General features: G+C 55.5%; 5 protein-coding genes across 5 annotated transcripts; 2 read left to right on the top strand and 3 right to left on the bottom strand.

Annotated features, from left to right (window-relative positions):
- Positions 1-2710: 2710 nt before the first annotated feature.
- CHGG_07537 (uncharacterized protein) lies at positions 2711-4732 on the top strand (the record flags this gene model as incomplete). The annotated part of the gene is made up of 4 exons (XM_001225192.1): positions 2711-3051; positions 3118-3523; positions 3584-4480; positions 4559-4732. The coding sequence occupies 4 exons, from the start codon at positions 2711-2713 to the stop codon at positions 4730-4732; spliced, it is 1818 nt and encodes a 605-aa protein (XP_001225193.1).
- Positions 4733-5053: 321 nt separating this feature from the next.
- On the bottom strand, positions 5054-6026 carry CHGG_07536 (uncharacterized protein; the record flags this gene model as incomplete). Its single annotated transcript, XM_001225191.1, has 2 exons — positions 5054-5840; positions 5908-6026. The coding sequence occupies 2 exons, from the start codon at positions 6024-6026 to the stop codon at positions 5054-5056; spliced, it is 906 nt and encodes a 301-aa protein (XP_001225192.1).
- A 1524-nt stretch (positions 6027-7550) lies between these two features.
- CHGG_07535 (uncharacterized protein) lies at positions 7551-8240 on the bottom strand (the record flags this gene model as incomplete). Its single annotated transcript, XM_001225190.1, has 1 exon — positions 7551-8240. One exon carries the CDS (start codon positions 8238-8240, stop codon positions 7551-7553), a length of 690 nt encoding a protein of 229 aa, XP_001225191.1.
- A 1020-nt stretch (positions 8241-9260) lies between these two features.
- CHGG_07534 (uncharacterized protein) lies at positions 9261-14738 on the bottom strand (the record flags this gene model as incomplete). Its single annotated transcript, XM_001225189.1, has 6 exons — positions 9261-9906; positions 9979-11185; positions 11826-11919; positions 12056-14196; positions 14260-14527; positions 14649-14738. The coding sequence occupies 6 exons, from the start codon at positions 14736-14738 to the stop codon at positions 9261-9263; spliced, it is 4446 nt and encodes a 1481-aa protein (XP_001225190.1).
- Positions 14739-16593: 1855 nt separating this feature from the next.
- CHGG_07533 (uncharacterized protein) lies at positions 16594-18594 on the top strand (the record flags this gene model as incomplete). The annotated part of the gene is made up of 1 exon (XM_001225188.1): positions 16594-18594. One exon carries the CDS (start codon positions 16594-16596, stop codon positions 18592-18594), a length of 2001 nt encoding a protein of 666 aa, XP_001225189.1.
- Positions 18595-18635: the final 41 nt, after the last annotated feature.

Below are 18635 nucleotides of genomic sequence, written 5' to 3'. Positions count from 1 at the left end.
GGCCACCCCGTTTGATTCTACCTAGTGCGATACAGGCATTACGTGCGTTGCAGCCAGTTTGTGACAGTCGATTGCATCCGGTGAGATGCAGTTAATTGCACCCACGGCCACCGGGGTTTTTTTTTTTACAGTTGGAGCTTCAAGCCTCCGTCCTCATCCTGGCTTCTTTTTCGCATGCCCGATTGGACCCCCGTTTGCGTGACCCTGGGGGGCTTTTCCCGATTTGGCACACCGGTTAGGGTGCTTGCACTGAGAGCACAGTCGTTGTTGGAGAGACCGGTCCAAAAACAGAGGACTAACAACTCGCCGAGCAGACAGCGACACAGCTGGTCGTAACCGGTGATTCCCTTTTGGAAAGTCCACCAAAACTCCAGACTGTCCGCCCGCCCTAGCAATGTCAGTGCTGGCGGGAGCTTCCTACTCACCTGGAGGCGAAAATTACCTAGGTAGGTAGGTAAAGAAGTAGGTACCTACCTAGTCTATCTTGTCCATAATCATGATCCATTCCATCCCGATAGCATTCACCTTGGGTGCCAATCGTCGAGACCTAAAAGAACTCTCTGTTTCCCACCGAACGAACAATCAGAGGTTGTGACCTGCACGCGAGCGACGATTAGCGCTTTTATCGCAGGGCATGTTCGAGCTTTACACGGCAGTGGCTTGATATAGATAAACGCAGAGAGGGGATATACATTAGAGAGGGTATATTTCGACCATAGGGTTGGGTTCTTTCGACTGTAACTCTCATATATAACCCTAACCCAGGGTAAAAAAGGTACATCCAGCTTTCTGCCACCCGCTGCACCGGCCCACCCAGCATGAATTCTGCCGGCCCAACCGACATCTGCCTTTTCCACCCAACCAAGCCAAACTATCGCCGTCATCTCGTGGAGAAGGCTGCCATAGTGGTGGGGTGGGTGCTTGGACTGGGGAGGCTGAACGAGTTCCGGCTGGCGGTAGAGCTGGAAAATGAGAACAACGAAGAGGCCCGCGGCGGGGCCGAAGCGGAGTAGCAGAAGGGCATCGATGGAACAGAGGTTACGACTCATTTTATCTATTTCGTTACTTTGACCTCGGAAGGTGGGTGAGCCCTTTCGAGGAGATGGATCCACGGGGTAGCGGCAAGGCCGCAGCGGAGGTGCGGAGGTTTTCATCCAGCTTAGGCATGGTTTTTCCTACCGAGTTAATCGCTGAGGGACCGCATGTACTTAGTACCTAGCGTGATAAGAGAAATAATAATATCGCCGTCATCTCCGCCCCAGCGATCACGATCGCCAACAGCCGGAATCAATTGCCCCAAGTAAGCGCTATCGATAGGAACTACTAACTAAGATAGCTACGTAGTTAGCCAGACCGGAGGGCAGTTAATTCGATCAATTCTGGCCTCTTCGAGCAATTAAAACGATCTCATTCAATTGAACGTCGGTTTGCGTTGCGACCGACCGATGCGACCGGGGCTGACCGCCTTGGAAAGTGGGGCGAGGAGCAGGTCCCGCAGTCGAAAGAGCTGAGACCTACAGTCAAAATATACCCTCTCATACATTAAGGACGAGCTCAAAAGCTTCGGCGCCGCTGGCAGAGAATCTGTGCGCGTGTTATGTACAGCGTCTTCGGCACTGCTTGCATGCGGCACGGTTGGCACGGCACCAACGTTAATCGTTTGTCTCCCGGATTGTCTTCGTCTTATGCCCATCTCCTGGAGGGAGCGGAGAATCGCATGAACTGTTGTTATCGGGAGCCCGGCAACATGCCACGGAGATCCAGAACGTGGGAAGGGATATTACTCCTTGTCCATATACAGGTATCCAGTCCATGTACCATAGACTTCCCTCTGCCACACGCTATAGGTGTTCGTCTTAACTTGAGCCGCGTTTGTACCACTCCCACCCACTCATCTCATCTCTTTCGTTGCAATCTGCTCCGGCAAGCGACCGCCCCCCGCTAGTGATCGATACAAGTGTTTGGTTGTATATAGGTACTTTGGCGTCACACGCAGTTTAGGAAGTTGGACGGGAGCCAGTAAATCCCGGTATATCAATCATATTAGTATCAAACCCCGGAAGACCGGGCATCTTATACGTAGTTGGCCAACGACGGTACCTAGGTACAGAATAATTAAGACAATCTACCTGACCGGCTACAACTCCGCTCCTCGCCCAGCCATGTTGGTACAGATAGTTTCTGTTTGAGTGACATCCATCTCTGGCAGCAATCTGAATGGCCCCCAAACCTCAAATGCTCTGGGCCCCCAGCCGGCAGTCCCCACCTCCCGGGGTAACGGGTAATTTGAAAAGCAGGAAGCGGTTAACCGTTTAATGTCAATGCTTGGTCCTTTGTCCAGAAGCGGTTGGCCTGTGTGAACAAGCCTGGGATCTGCCCCGTCCTCCCCCCAACCGTGTTGGTTTGACTGGTGGTCTTGGAATGGCTTGGGGGTGAATACCCACAAACTCAAGCCGTCCATCTGCATGAGCTGGAACCGATGGAGATCATTGTCAGCTTGCATACGCACCATTGTGGCTTGGCGAACCTTGCAGAAAACAGGACCACAGTTGGCGGCCCCATTCGACACGCTGCTCTATGATGCTGCTGGTATAAAATCCACCTTGCTTGTCTCCCGTTCTAACCAGCATCTTGGTGCCACCGTGGCTGTTTCCCTGGCCGTCTCGTAGTCCTTGTCTCGATACCCCATACAAAAAGAGACAACGACACCATGAAGAGTAACGTCTTCAGCGTGTTGTACGGCACGCTTCTTCTGGCCCAGGTTGCGATCGCCCAACTCGAGCCAACTCTAGGTTTAAAATCTTCAGGATGGGTGTTGCGGCGGGAAGGCGGTACGAATTACGAGTGCAAATGTTATCCCGGCGACGACTGCTGGCCCAAAGAGGGTCAATGGCAAAAGCTCAACAGCACGGTGGACGGGAACCTCCAGGTCAACATCCCCCCTGGAGCTCCGTGCTACAACACCTTCAAGGGACCTTTCGGAGAACTGGAGACGTACGATAAAGCCGAATGTGAGAAGGTGACCTCCAACTGGCCCAACGAACAATTTCAGTAAGCCGGCCTCGCACCACACTTTCGGAATTGATGATCATGTGGTGCTAATGGAATTGTTCCAAGGATTGAGTTGCCCGCCGCTGGGCTCTGGACCTACTTCACCAATGACACCTGCCGCCCAACGACAACTCCAACCGACACCTGCACTCTGGGGTACTACCCGGTGCTCGTCATCATGGCCAAGACGTCTGCTCATATTCAGGCCGGAATTAACTTTGCCCGGGACAACAACCTGCGCTTAATCATCCGTAACACCGGCCACGACTTCCTTGGCCGAAGTGTTGGTTGGGGATCCCTCGTCATTAACACCCACAGCTTCCAAGATATCAAGTTCTCGGATTCCTGGCGCGGAACCTGCGGCTACAACGGTTCTGCCGTTACCGTCGGCGCTGGCGTTCAAGCCTTCGAGGTCCTCAAGCGGGCCAATGCCATGAACCCTCCCAAGATCATAGTGACCGGAGAGTGCGCCGTGAGTTGGACCCACTCACATTCGACCTACACATAGATCCAAACCTAACCCAAGACTCAGACAGTTGGTGTTGCTGGCGGCCTCGTCCAAGGCGGCGGCCACGGCCCACTAACCAACCTCCACGGCTTCCTCGCCGACACAGCCCTCGAATTCAAAGTCATCACCGCCGACGGCGCGCTCAAAACCGCCAGCGCCAAAACCAACCCCGATCTCTTCTGGGCGTTACGCGGCGGCGGCCCGGCCACCTTCGCCGTCATCCTCGAAGCCACCTACAAAACCTTCCCCGACCCGCCCAGCGCAGGCATCAACCTCGACATCCCCCCCGCCGCCACCGCCAACAACCCCACCCTCTTCTGGGCCGCAGTCCGCACCTTCCACCGCTACAGCACGCACTTCATCGACCACGACCTGTACGTGTACTACGAACTCGGCACCGCCGGCCAGAACCTGCACGTGCACCCCTTCGTGGGCGTCGGCAAGACGCTCGCCCAACTACAAACCATCCTCCAACCCTTATTCGACGACCTCGACGCGCTGGGGGTCAACTACACGACCTCCGGCGGCGCCGAGTACGCCACCTTCTACGACCTGTACCAGGCCATGTTTGAGGGTGAGGCAGCGGGCAACTCAGCACTCACGGGCGGGTGGGCGCTGGGCCGACGGGATGTGGAGGAGAACCATGACGGGGTGGTGGAGGCGTTTCGGAGCGTGCTGGATGCCGGGTCGTTTATGATCGGGCATATGTGGAGTGCTGGGCGGGGGGTGCCGAGGGAGGAGTGGGGGAAGAGCGCGGTGAATCCGCGGTTTCGGGACGTCGTGGACAAGATTATCACGCTGGTGCCCGTGGCCGGGAACGCGCTGCTGGCGGAGAAGGCTGCTGCGCAGGAGAGGCTGACGAATGTGGTGGATAGGGCGCTGAGGGAGGCCGCGCCGAATGGGTGTGCTTATGTCAATGAGGTGAGTTTGGTGTGGGTTTGGGGGGGAGGTGGTGGCCGCTGGTTAGGGGATGGAATGGTGCTAACTGTTTGGGAATAGGCAGACCCGTACGAGCCGAACTGGCAGGAGGCTTTCTGGGGTGACAACTACCCCAGGTTGTTGGAGCTCAGGAAAAAGTATGACCCTAACGGGGTCTTTTATGCGGTATCGACGCCGGGCACCGAGGACTGGGAGCAAATTGAGACGGGCACTCGCCTCTGCCGGAAGCTTTGAGCACGGGGTGGCAGAGAGCAGCAATCTTGATTAAGAACATGCGGTAATATGCCGTGGCATCACTTTGAGACACTTGGGTACATGTACTTTGGATCCGCGTGAAGCAGGGTGGTTGAAAATGGGCTAACCTATTTGCGCCACAACAATCTCTCACAAACTTGCTAGAATAGAACCCACTCGGGGATCGAAGATGACAGGCAAGCGCCTGTAGGAAATAGGTTGACGTCATAATATCCCGAGAAAGGAAAGAAAAGGCTTAACTGGCAGGAAAATATCTCGACCTCCACCAAGAAGTTTTATCAGGAGTGTCTAGCAAGCCTTCTAAGGCCAAAGGCGTTCTCTTTCGTCGAGAAACGGCGTCCCCAGTACCAGGCCAACTGTAGAGTTCTCGCACACATCGCAGGTAATAATTAGCGACGGATAGCGTACGTCGGCATGATTCCAAGGTCTCCACTTGAAAGTTGTCTTCCCGAAACTCCTCTCAAGCTTTCCGGTCCCGAAGTCAAACATAACGTTCTCGGTCAAACTCGGAGAGTCAATGTCCAGGTTCAATTCCCGGGCTTTGTGGATGGAGATGAAATTTCCGTCCAGAGACTCAACCACGGATGCCGTGGTTTGGCGCCAGCGAGAGAGATCGGCTATGTTGTTCATGTCAGTGACGTAGCCGCTCGTGACTGCGGTCACATCATCTTTCCCATAGCGTAATGTCTTGTGGATGTCTGACGGTGGTTCTGAAAAATCCTCAGAACTAAGCACTGGGCCGATTTCACTGACCGGAGGATCTGGCGGTTCAGGGGAAGCTTGCCGTGGTAAGTGGACGGGATGTGGCGTGGTGGAACGGCGACGTCGCCGCGACCGGCGATGAGTATCTGGTGGCTGGCTAGAATGATTCGGGACGGAACTGGACGGCGAGATTGGAGGAGAAATGGGAATCCTTCCACTTTCATATATACTCCAACCTAACTCGATCAAAGCATTCTTCCTCATCAGGTCGGGGTCCAGGGAGTCCGATGACGCCTCGCGCTCAGAATAATGATTATGGCCGAGCGGCGCGGGCAAATCTTGCATCGCCATGAGATGGTGTTTGATCAAACGTCGTAGGCGGCGCCTGCATTTGGTTCAAAAGAAGTCAGAGCTTCTGTGTCAGCCTTCTCATTTGAAGGGGTTGAACCCACATTTCTTTCCTCAGCCCCTTGTTTGATTCCAGGTCCTCCCCTCCAACCATGCCCATCATTCTGTCCTCGAATTGAGCCGTGGCCATCAACAAACCCAGGCTGTTTTTGATGCTCTCCATTTCCGAAGACAGCTCCCATATCGACGACCTAGTATTGAACGCCCATTTAAAGCTGGCCCACAATATTGACCTACTTTCCATGTTGACAACCCGGTCTTGGATAGCCAGAAGATGCAACCGGATAGCTCCTGCTTCACTATCAATGTCGGCGAGTATTTGGTGTCGCCCTATGTAAGCCACAAGGCGAGACTCCGGGTGCTGGCAGAAGTAATGGGACAGAGTTTCCTCAGTGAGCTCGATCGTGTTCGAAAACGTTCGGACCTGGTTTGCAAAGCGTGCCACTTCGGCGCCATGAGCTATACCGGCGTTCACAGCGAATCGCTGTAGTGTTTTGAAGAACCGTCTTCCCGCTCTGGAAAGCTGCAGGACAGCTTCCATCTCGTCTACGACCTTTTGAACCGCGGCCGTGGTTGTTGTTCAAGCTTTCCAAAGCTCCTGTAGCTCCAAAACGGCAGTGTCAATAGTGTAGAGTTAAGATTCGGGTGCTTCGATTGACTTGACACAAATCCCGAGTTTGTTGTGGGAATGACCACACGTCCAAATATCAACTTGCCTGGTATCACGACCCGTCTACGTGCGCCATCGATCAACGATGCACTGCCACCAACAACTAATGCCTACGGACTGTGAGCGGTTAGGCCAGCACACCACCTTTCGCCTTTACAATGCACGTCTCAAGGCTTTGCTGCAGGTCGTCTAGCAAAAGCTGTGGTTCGCGTCCCACTGGGCGGGGGTGGGCTTTGTCAAGAACAAGGCAATCATTCCGGCGCCCAATACGCTGTGCAGGGGAGATAGAATTCAGCCCGGGAATCAACCCCGCAGTCATGAAAGATGGAGTGCTTCACGGGATCGGAATCTCGCCATTCTGGTTCGTGGATAGCGCGTGGGTGTCACGGTGTTATGGCCGCCTGCAGCCGGCCGGCGGGATACGCTGGCAGTATCCCGAACCAATCATTGGGGAGGACTACACGGCCAATGAGACAGCGGTCCCATCGCTCATGAAGGGCAATGCCAAGAGAATGAGCAAGTGTTCGTTCTTCTGCTCAACAAGGGAGCTATGAGCACTCTGAGCAACCCGTGCTCAGAATGCTCAGCGACAGGTCCCTGAGCACTTTGAGCACACGAGGATAGCCAGTATATAGTCACTCGTTCTGGAGAGCTCTGGGAGTTCTCCAGTTAGCAATCACAGCTACAGTTCGCTACAAGCTCGGAAGCCTACTGTTAAGACAAGTCTTTGTTGTGCACCCTTTGGCTGCACCGAACCTAAGCACCCTTGAGAGATTACCTTCAACCAAAGCTGAACCCTAACAGGACAGGGTCCTGAAGTAGGTTCGTCACAGTGGGGGATGCCCAACGGCCCGGATTCAAAGCGCAATCGAGAGGGATATCGGGCCGGCGGGAAGGGTAGGGAGGTACTTAACGACCAATCTCAAGAAATCTGCCTTGCTGGAGGAAAAGAGACGATTCGGTCAAAGACAAGGTCGACGCGCGCTCAACTCAATTTCCCCAAACTCATTCCCCCCTTCATTCTCCCTTCGAATTCGCAGCTCTCACCATCGAACACTCAACGTAACCCCCGTCCAAATAAACAAGTTTCTCCAAAACCTCAAACCCAAACCTCTCAAACAATCCTCTCCCCTGGGGCGAAGCCTCCAAGTATGCCTCGACCCCATCCCCATCCACCTTCTCCACCCCCCACTGCACCAACTTCCTCCCAATCCCCATCCCCTTGATGTCCGGCTTCGTAGAGATCAACTCCAAATACCAATGCGCCCGCCCACCCATAAACCGCTCATGCTGCTTCGCCTGCGCGCCAAAATACACCTTCGCCAACTCCTTATCCCTCACCAACTCCCCCAACACATCTCCCCCCCCTTCTCCCCCCACCTCCTCACCACCACCACCCCCAAGCCCCGAAACAGCACTCCCCGCAATCCCCGGCAGCGCGTCCCCCTCCCCCACAAACACCCACTTCGCGAACCCCAATACCTCGCCCGAGGCCGCGTCCTCGGCAATAACCAGATGGGTGTTGTTGTTAGTGGCGTCCTGGAAGACGGCGCCGACAATGGCGGTCCAGAAGCCGAGCTCGACCTCGTCTGAGATGGGCGCCATGTGCCGGATGAGAGCGGAGGGGCGGAAGGCGGCGTAGGCGATGGCGGCGCAGGGGGTGATGTCGGCTGGGGTGGCGGGGCGGAGGGTGGGTTGGGGTGCCATTGTTGGGTTGTTGATGGTGGTTGGTTTGGTTTGGTGTAAAGGTTGTTGGGAGATGAACGCGGGTGACAAAATAGGTTGGTACTGGAATTAATAGTTGTGATGTCGGGCTTGAGGAGGAGCACGCTGATGTGTATTGTTTGGAAAACGGTCGAGGTGTGCTGAGGTGATGGCTGTGTCCAGAGAGTTTATTGTCGAGAGATACAACCTCCTTTTATATACCGTCTCCCTTCAACATGATACTGCAACATCACTCAAAGCTGCGCGTAACCAGCTAGTGTAAGCGGTGGCTCCATCCTGAGCCCCTAATCTTGGCATCCCAAGACCTTGACCCGCGGACGCCGAGCCCGAGAAGGCACAACGTCATCCCGACCCTCGGAAACTTCCAAGCCACGTTCTCGAGATCGGCAACGTGGCCCAGATCCATCTTAAGGTCACGTTAACCCCATGAAGCGCGCGTCTCAAGCAAGTGGAGTGATGCGACTCCCGGGCGCCGCGGAGCCCGGCCACGACACCTACCATACAAATCGGTGCCATAGCCGCCGGGGGGCTGCAAACCGAGCTGCTCCTTCAAGCTCTACTCGGATCTAGGCAAAACAAAAAGTCTCCATGGCACGCAAGTTGTGCCGTCCAACTCGGATCTCCAACTTGGCAGCACCGGGCAAAACGCGAGGAAAAATTGGGGTCCTCGGAGCTAACAGATCGCAACATAGGTACTTAGCTGTTAGCCAGGGCGAAGCAAGCCCGTACACGAAGCAGTTACCAAACAAGTCCCGGGAAAGAAAATCTTGATCTATGATATGCCAAAACCCAAACCCACTCCTCTATGCCCAACCGAACATCACCAACTCCCGCCGAAGCCGTGCATATCCGTCATCAAGAGGTATCATACATCTTACCAAGCCATGAACAGAGAGATGCGAACAACCTAGAAGCGAGGTCCCCCGCCCCAACGGAATCCATGGTCACCTAACACCACACACACATTAGCCCAACCACACATACAACACACCCGCTCGACGGTCACCGCCTCGCCCGCTTCCGGCTAGGTTCCTCACCATTGTTTCCCGCATCCTCGCCGCCCCACTGCGATTGCCGTCTGCGCCCATCAGGGTTGCCTCCCCGGCCACCCCTACCGCCACGACCTCCCCGGCCGCCGCCACGAGCAGGCCTCTCCCCACCACCAAACCCAGCCTCGCCATTGGCTTCACCACCAAACTTATCCTCGCCATCCCTCTCACCACCGCCAAACTTGTCACCACCACCCGACCTGTTCCCCCTAAACCGATCCCCGGCACCACCATTCCTCATCCCTCCTCGCGATCCACCACCCCTACCACCTCCCCTCCCCCCCGTAAACCGGCCCGAGCCCGGCGGCCCCCCGCGTATCTCGCCCTTCCCCTCCACAAACAAGCCCGGCACGCCCCTCAGGCCCATCTTGCCGACGGTCTGGGGCGTGAGGTAGGGGATCTCTTCGCAGCCGAAAGCGGTGGCGAAGCGGTTGGCCAGCTCGACGACGCCGTCGGCCTCGAGCGAGTAGCGCCGCATGAGCGACTTGATGAAGCCCAGGTTGCCGACGTAGGCCTGTTCCTTGGCTTGGAGGGGCACCTTGGCGAGGGCGGCGCGGATGATTTCTGCGGAGGGGTAGGTGGATGCTTTGGGGTGGTTGCTGAGAAAAGGGGGTTAGTGTCTGGTCTGTGTGTGTGGGGGGGAGGGGTTTGGGTTTGGGAGGGGGACGTACAAGGGACCGTTGTTCTTGATGGGGAAGGCCGGGTTGGCCCGGATGAACCACATCTCTTCGGGCGCGGTGATCATAACAGCCTCGCCGACCTTGCCCGCGCGGCCGGTGCGGCCGACGCGGTGGACATACTGCTCCTTCTCGCTGGGTACGCCGATCTGTACGACCAGGTTGATATCCGGGAAGTCCATGCCGCGGCCAACGACGTCGGACGCGAATAGCAGGCCGCGGTCCGTCTCCTTAAACTCCTCGACGGTGCGCGTCCGCTGCGGCTGCGACATGCGCGACTGCATCTGGAACACGGGCAGCTTCGGCGGCGCGGCCCCCCCCGTGTGGCCGAATACGTGGTACAGCAGGGCGGCGTGGCGCGCCGTCGGGCAGAAGATGATGGCCTTCAGGGACGGGTTGTCTGCACGCGCGCAGGCAAGCACCGAGTGCACGGTGGGCAGGATGTCGTCGACTGAGTCGACGGGGTAGACGGTCTGCGGGACGGTTTCCACTGTGGGAGCCTCGTTCTCATCAATAGTGGAGAGGCGCACGTGGTTCTTGGCCAGCACCATGGGCAGCATCTTCTGGATCTCCGGGGGGACGGTAGCGCTGAAGCACATGCCCTGCCAGTTGGCTTGGGCCTTGGGGGGGATCTGCTGCAGGATCTGGCGAAGCGCGGGTGCGAAGCCGGCGTCAAGCATGCGGTCGGCCTCGTCGAGCACGACGCAGCGGATCTTGGTCAGCTTTTGCCGCGCGGCATCCTCGCTCAGGTAGTCGATGAGGCGACCGGGGGTGGCGACCAGGATAGTGGGTTTGCCCTTCAAGAACTTGTCCATGTGCGTCTTGCGTTTGCTCCCGCCGACGGCGATGTGGCATTCCAGGGGCGGGTCGCAGGCGCTCGTCAGCTTGTCACATTCGTCGTTGATCTGCTGGGCCAGCTCACGGGTCGGAGCTAGCACCAGGAGACCAACAGACGACCTATCCAGGTCCTCGGCAGAAAGAAGATTCTGCAGTGCGGGCAGTAGAAAAGCGAGGGTTTTGCCGGTGCCAGTCTTGGCCTGCACGAGGCAGTCCTGTGTGAAGTAGGGCAGCTGCAAAACCTGTTCTTGCACGGGTGTCATGTGTGTGAAGCCATGGTTCTCGAGTGCCTTTAGTAGCTGCGGTTGCAGCCTGCCTTCGAGTTGCGCATAAGCAACACGGCTATCGTCGCTAGCCATTGTTGCTAGTGTGCGAGTGAGAATTGTTTTGAGTGCTTTGGGAGGGTTGCGATGGTTCTGCAGGCGAAACGGAAAATTTGCTGCGGTCCCTGAAAGGCGCGCCAGGGAAAGCATTGGTGCCTGACTAAGACACGCAGTTTTTGCGTTTGAGATGCTGACGGGAACAGCAGGCGCAGCTTTGTAATTCCGTCCGGACCTGTGAGGTGGTTGCAGAAAGAGGCAAGTTAACTGAAACTTCCTTTGAAATTTCAGCTTTGCGTCGCTGACCGCCAGCCGGGGGCCCCGGCCGCAGACGCTCATCGCAAGTGGGGCGAGACTTGGCTCGCGGGTTGAGCCGTCCAGGAGCGACTTCTTTCGATTCGCTGAGCAATAAAAAGATTCGGAGAGGACGCCACAACACTCGGCCCTGGCTGTCAACATAAAGACATTGCGATTTTTTTTCATCTTGAGGTGACTAATGTCAGACTAAACACCCGTCTAACCAATACTGGTTCAAGCTCAAAATTGATTTCTTACCGCCCATTGCCCCAATATCCGATGCTTGCAAATCAGAACTTCACCACTCTAATAGATGCTCTTCTTGTCAAGAAAGACTCGACAACACGCTTCAATGGAACTCCCCGATCCTCGGCCCAAAGTACTCACCTTCCGGAAGAACCTTTCGCACACAATCGCCGCTGCCATCACATCCCTCACTAACAATGGTGTTCCCCCACCACTTCAACTCAATCTCGAAGATCTGCAGCGCAAAGAAAATCACGATGCCGCTAAGCGCAATAGCGCAAGAAAATGCGGCCGATGTGACGAAATTGTACTTGAAACGGGTTACTTGCTTGTTGCCGCCGAGAAATCCTTCCAATGTGGATCTCACGTACCTTGGACCACAACCCCAAATACCGCTTCTTCAAGTACAGCCACGAAAATGCTGCGACAGGGACGGCGGGCCAGAGATAAGTCAGGTTGTACGGCGCCCAGGCCAGTGCCCCGCTGATCATGACGACGGGGTGTGCGTTCCGGATGATTGGGCTTTTGGGCCACTTCCTCCCCAGCATGTAAAAGAAGGCGACGAGTGCAACCCCGAACGGGAAACCGAGTAGCGTGACGGCATATTGCCCACCAGCGCCCCAGATCTTGCGGGGGCCGACCGTGCCCCAGAAGACGGCGGCCGTGAAGAACGTGTTGGGGCCTGGGCAGGTAAAACGAAACGGGGCATGGCGGGTGCAGATGTTCTCAATGTGGACTTGGTACTGCAGCACGCCGATGCTGATCAACGTCGACACCAATGTCGGAACCATCTGGGCCCAAAATGTAAAACGCGGCGGGATCTTGAGGTAATGGGCCAACTTCAAGTCCGCGCTGAAAGAGATCGCATGGGCACATGTGACGTAGCCGTAAGACTTGAAGAAGCACATGGCGATGGCGTTGCCCTCCACCGAGACGCCGCCAATAAACTCAGCCAACACATTCAACGTCACCTGCACGCCCGTCATGGCGGTGATGATGCCGATGGGGACGACAAAGACGAGACACAGAGCCACCCCGTACATCACTACAAAGGGTGTCGTGTTGGTCGGCCACACGGCGATGCCCACCATGCCCAGCGCGATGGCGATGGCCAGGCAGATCATGTACCACAGTTCTGGCACCTCTGGGTACGCACGCATCAGACGGTTGTGCACATCGAGCAGGTTGGCGTCCTCGGCAGCGTTCGTTGTGTCGCCGGTTGAGCCGCCCGGTTGGCGTCTGAGTCGTGCGCGCCACTGCTTCAAGGTTCTGCCGACGTCGCGGAACCCGAGCATGATCTCGTGGCGATGGTAAAGGATGCCGTATGTGACGGTGGCCGAGTACACGGCGAAAAAGAACATGTACACCACGATGTTGCCGGCGGCGAGGAACGGTGGGGAGTAGGCTTCGTACTTTTTGCCGTCAAAGATGCCCCTCTCATCAATGATGGAGCTGACGTTGTACAGCTGGCCAAAGTGGTCGAATGGCCGGTTCGAGTTGATGGGGAGGTATGCTGTGTTGAAGGCGTTGGTGTAGTAGACGCCGATGATGATGAACATGGAGAAGAACATGCCGAGGAAGAGGTTGAAGGTTGAAAAGAAGGGCACCATCAGAGGGTCGACGTTGAACGTCCACACATTCCAGTCAAAACTCGAAAATGGGTTTAGTCCGAGCCCGGTGGAACTCCCCGTGATGTTGGCGAGGTTGATGTTGGTTGGGGCAATCCAGGACATCCAACTAAAAAAGCTCAAGGCGCCAAAGATGTAATTGGGAAACCAGAAGTACACAAACATCAGCCCGAAGGCGCAGCAAAAGTACTTTAGACGCGATAGTTTCCAGATGGACTTGAAAGGGCCCGCTACTCTTGCCGCCTCGTTTGATGCGTCGTGAAAGGCCGAGTTGAGAGCAATGGTGACCAGGGAAGTTGGCCAGACGCAGTACGCTGGATAGACGAGGAACCGGCGACAAATCCCGGCCAAGCCGTAGCCGATGAAGTTGGTCGACAGGGCAATCAGTACTTGGTAGCCGACGCTGACAGCCCATGTCTGGTTGAAGAACTGCGGTAGTACCTGGATCCAAGCAATGTAGTTGGTGTATGGGACGCTCTTAGCCACATTCGACATGATGGTGATAAGCATGTGCTCTTTCTTGTTGAACGGGCCCGGGTTGAGACTGTGACGGACACCAAACAATGTGAAGCCAGCATCCGGAAGCATGCGCTCGAACAATTTGCCCATCGGGTAGGCTAAAAGCTGAGGAACGGTCGATATGACAATGATGCTCGGGAGGCGCACATCGAAAAAAGAGTTGACGAAGGAAATGCAACAAGCAAAGAAGGTTCCAATTATCCAGGCTCGGATGGTTGATACGGGCAAGGATGGGTCGTCATGGTTGTCGACAACGGACCGCACTTCGGCGTAAGGCGAGTTATTTGTGATGAGGGCGGCCTGGGTCTTCATGTCTTCAATGAGATGCTCGTGCTTCTCACGGCTGTTGAAGACGTCTTCATTGTCTGTTCTCGCCGCTTGTCAAACACCTTCCTGGACAAAAATCATCGGACGGGACGGGCACATACGGAGGAACTCGTCAATTTTCTCAATAATTCGAACGGGAAAATTGGGATCGCGAGAATGTTGTTTATGGACTTGCACCATCACTAGTGACGAGGGTCCGTGAGCACTCAGGCCGAGCTTTTGGGTATTCAGCCACCTACGCGCTTCGTGTCGTCGAGAGTGAACCATTCTGGCAGTCTCCTTGGCCTCGATGAAATCCCTCGAAGTGGCGTTGAGCAACTCGCTAGTTTTGCGTAGCTCTGCCGGCAGGTTCTCATCCGAGCTCGACGGCTTCCGTCATGTCCTTCGTTAGCTACATGTAAATTCCCAGAGACTGTAACCTGGTAAAGACCACAACCCCCGAACCACCAGACCACGGAAACAACGAATAGATCCAAGCATGCCAACATACCTCAAGATTATCGACCTGCCCTACACCAACGTCGCTGGTCTGACAAGTCACCGGGTCCTTTACCTCGATCTTCTCGGCTGGATCTGTCATGGTCGACACATGCAATGAAAAATTGGCAATCGGCAAGCTGTGCCAGAACTTCCAAAAAAACCGTGGTGATGGCTAGGGGTCAAGATTGCCGAGTTGGGAATAAAACGGTCAAGAGGACGAAAGAGCTACCGCTTGCAACCTGTGTACGGCGTTGCAGCGCGTGGCATGTGATGTCTCCGTGTTTAAGTGTTGCAACTTTTACCCATTAACCTTCGCTCGTCCGACCTTCGTCTCGAATGGCACTCGTTACATGCGGTACGATGACGGCCGGGCAGCGAATGTAAGGGTTGGGCACTTATTACAATCCATCGCGATTTCCCTGTCTCCAGGCGAAAAAAGCCTGGCCTGTCGCACGACATCGGCGCTCCTTCCTTTTGAGTTTCGATGGAAGTTTGGCAAGTGCGTGCGTCCTACCCTGCCCTTGCCACTTGTATTTTTCGAGTCTCGGCAATGCCCCTTTCTCTTACTAAGGCTGCGCTCATCAAAATAACGGTCAGTGTTTAGTACAGGACCAAGAGTACCAAGAGTACTAGTGCGTTCCGGTTGCTTCCATGCTTTCATCTCGGCTCCACATAAAATAAACCCAGTACTTTCTACATGACGATCAGCCAGTGACAACCACAGAAACCCTTGAGGAAACGAGGATAAAAATGCAGCTAACTACATGTGACTAGTTAACCTATTCAATGTCGACAAGCTTCGCTATCTGGCATTATCTGGCTGCACAACTGTCCAGTATTCGTACCTATCTAACAAGCTTTCGCTTGTCAACTTGGGCACTCAGGATACACCCGTGACCCGACCTGGCTACATGTAGGCGTCTCCAACCCTACCACGGTATCCGAGGACCTTACTACCTTTAAGTAACGTTTCGTCTGCGCAGATTGAGGTGACCAAGTTCAGGTACCTAAAATTGAACCGAAAATTCCTCATTGTGTACCCTCTTCAAGCATGAATGGTAGCAACATGGCGGGGGCAGCCCATTCAAGGGAATCCGATAAAGTATTGGTGCAACCTCTCTTGCACTGTTGGCTGTTGCACCTGGGCTGTATATCGATGCACACGACACCTTGATGTCGATCTCGGCCGTGGTATCTTGAAATCTGAGTTTGAGACCTGGTCTTTGCCACTTGATTTCACGCTAACCCAATGCGGCACTGCAGACCGAAGCGCGCGGGAACCGTTTCGGGCTAACAATGATCAAGGTGCAACACTCGTTATTTGGATACGAAGTACGAATTGCGGTATTACCTCAGGCTGTGTCATCATCTAGGGCACCCATCCAAGGACTCGATAGGCCTTGGCTAAGAAACGGCGAAGAAACGGCGGGCTGGAGAAGGACTGGGCGAGGACATGGGCATGGGCATGGTAAGGAATGGACCGGTCACCGACTCACCGAATGGATTACGGTTGACTTCTCAGTCACCATCCAGAGGTTCCTGGTTGTAAAGAGGTAAACAGTTTTATCACCGACTCCCGTCTCCTTTTACACTTCAATATCTACTTACTTATTACTGCAACCCGGTAGAAGCATTCAAGGTCAATGAGATTGTAAAAGACCATGAAGCCGCCAAACTATGATGGTTGGCTTCATATTCACCGCTTTCTTTCTTTCAACGAGGATGAGTTGGAGATGCCGGATGCGGGGAATCTGGGAGCAACGACAAAGGCAATTGCACCGATATTTGTGCGTGCTTTATGTGGTCACGATTTTTAAAACCACAATTGAAAGGAAGTGAGAGAGCTGGTATTTGGCCTTATCAACCCGAACTACCAGCTTCCAACAGTACAAAATCATACAAGATATCCAGCCGACTGAGTCTCAACTTGACCTAATTGCCACGAGAAGCCTACCATGGCCCCCACTCCAAAATACGTTCTGGATATGGTTGCTGAGTTCGGAGACTGGCCAACTCCACCGGAAACAAAACTGCTGGACCTACCGGACCACCGAAGCTTCATGTTCGGACCCCTTACTGATAACGACCTGCACGACGCAACGGACGAGCAGTATGACTTCGAGATCACGAAGATGGATTCCGCGAGCCGCGAGTTCCTCAAACAAACATACACGCGCATAACTCACCGGGACCTCGATCTAGATGTTGAGTTCGAGGATGAGATGCTGAAAGGTTGGCAGCATTGCCATAATGGTCTGTGGAAAGTCCGGGAACAGGAGTGGCTAGATGACGAACACATCCATCACCTCGCCGAGCGCCTTATTACCTGGTGTCAGGGTCAAGAACTAGCACGCCTGGGCAACCGTAACTCGGGGGACTGGTGGATCATCCCCGATGCCTATCACCTCCGCCTGGCGGGAGATGAAGAGTCACCACCTCTGGGCCATTTCCTCGACGAGGATCCGGAGGAGTACATCAAACTTCACGACAAATTCGACACGGCCAAGTTCACTGTGCACATGGTGCATCATGTGAATCATTGGGCCGTACTCATCTACCAAGCCTCGAACGGCAACACCTTCTACATTGATTCTATGATCCATGAACGGGATGATCGCAGCCGCCTAACCCTCGAAAGATTCAAGGAATGGCTGGAGGCGTCAGACAAGGCCATACGTCCAAGAGCGCGACATGTTACAGTGAAAGTCCCCAGCCAAGAGGACGCTTGGAGCTGTGGACTGCATGCCGTGGTGAATGCAATGGCATTTCTCCGATACGAGTCACTAGGTTGGGACAAGATTGAAGGCTGGACGACGATGGAGTCGAGGCCGATGCGCAGAGAACTCATCGCCTGTTTGCACCGGCTCATGGGGCTCGACTACATCCCCGGCGAGTCACCCACCGCGCCCCGAGTGAGAGATCACCGACAACCGAGGCCGAAGAGGGCGGCAGCAAAACAGTCCGCGGCCAAGCACTCGGCAAAAAAGCCCTCGCTCAAAACGTCAGCCAAGAAGTCTACGAACAAGAAGGCGGCTACAACAGGTTCTATCCCCAAGGGGTCGCCAAAGAAGCCTTCCCCCAAGACGCCGGCAAAGGAATCTCCGGCGGAAACGGCCACGAAAGGGTTTTCCCCCAAAGCAGCACCACAAGAGTCCACCACCAGGGCGACTCGCCAGGCCAGAAATACTTCATCGCCGCCCTTCGGAGTTCGCGGTGTCCCCTTGGGCCGTGAACTGGTCAACGCAACCCACGCCGAAGCCCAAGTAGCCGCCCTCGCTACCGCCACCCGCCTGGCCGCCTGCCTGCAGCGGCAGCAGCAAGAATCCAAAGAGAAAGTCGCCCGCCAGGCCCTCCGGAAACAGGAGTCAGACAAGAAAGCTGCACGCCAGGCCACCAGGGTCAAACAACGGGACGCATGGGCAGCCGACGCCGCCAAGGTCGGCAAAAAGCCTGTCGGTGGAAGACGCGGCGCCATCAGCCAGGAACCTGTGCCCACCGCGGCCCACCTGCAGCAGAAACAGGAGGAGGACGCAACCAGCGGCACCTCCCGCAGGAAGCGCAAGATCGACAGCGCCCCGGGCCTCATCGATAGCACCCCTGTCTCCAGCAAGCGAAGCAGACCCTCGCGCAAGTCCGGTCCCACCGCCACCACCACCGCAGCCACAACCACACCAACAAAGCCCAAATCCCCATCAAAAACCAAGACCCCATCCTCCCCGCCCGCATCCAAACGCCGCAGCGCGCGCTCCAACCCAGCCACAACCACAACCACAACCACAACCCCAACCCCCACCGCAACCGCAACCGCAACCGCAACCGCAACCGCAATCACAACCACACCATCCGCGCGAGGCGCACGAGCTTCGAAGCCCACGATCCGCCCCGACACCAAAATCAACAGCAGCGGTACGGTCGCCGGTGGGGTCCCAGGGGAAACGTGTGTCGGGTGGATTTAAAGCGAAGGGCTGGGTGTGGAAGGGGAGGAAGGGTGGGGAAG

The sequence above is a fragment of the Chaetomium globosum genome, genomic scaffold, assembly GCF_000143365.1.
Source record: "Chaetomium globosum CBS 148.51 scaffold_5 genomic scaffold, whole genome shotgun sequence".
NCBI lineage: Eukaryota > Fungi > Ascomycota > Sordariomycetes > Sordariales > Chaetomiaceae > Chaetomium > Chaetomium globosum.
The sequence above is the reverse complement of the archived record's forward strand: the minus strand, read 5'-3'. Positions and strand labels throughout refer to the sequence as shown.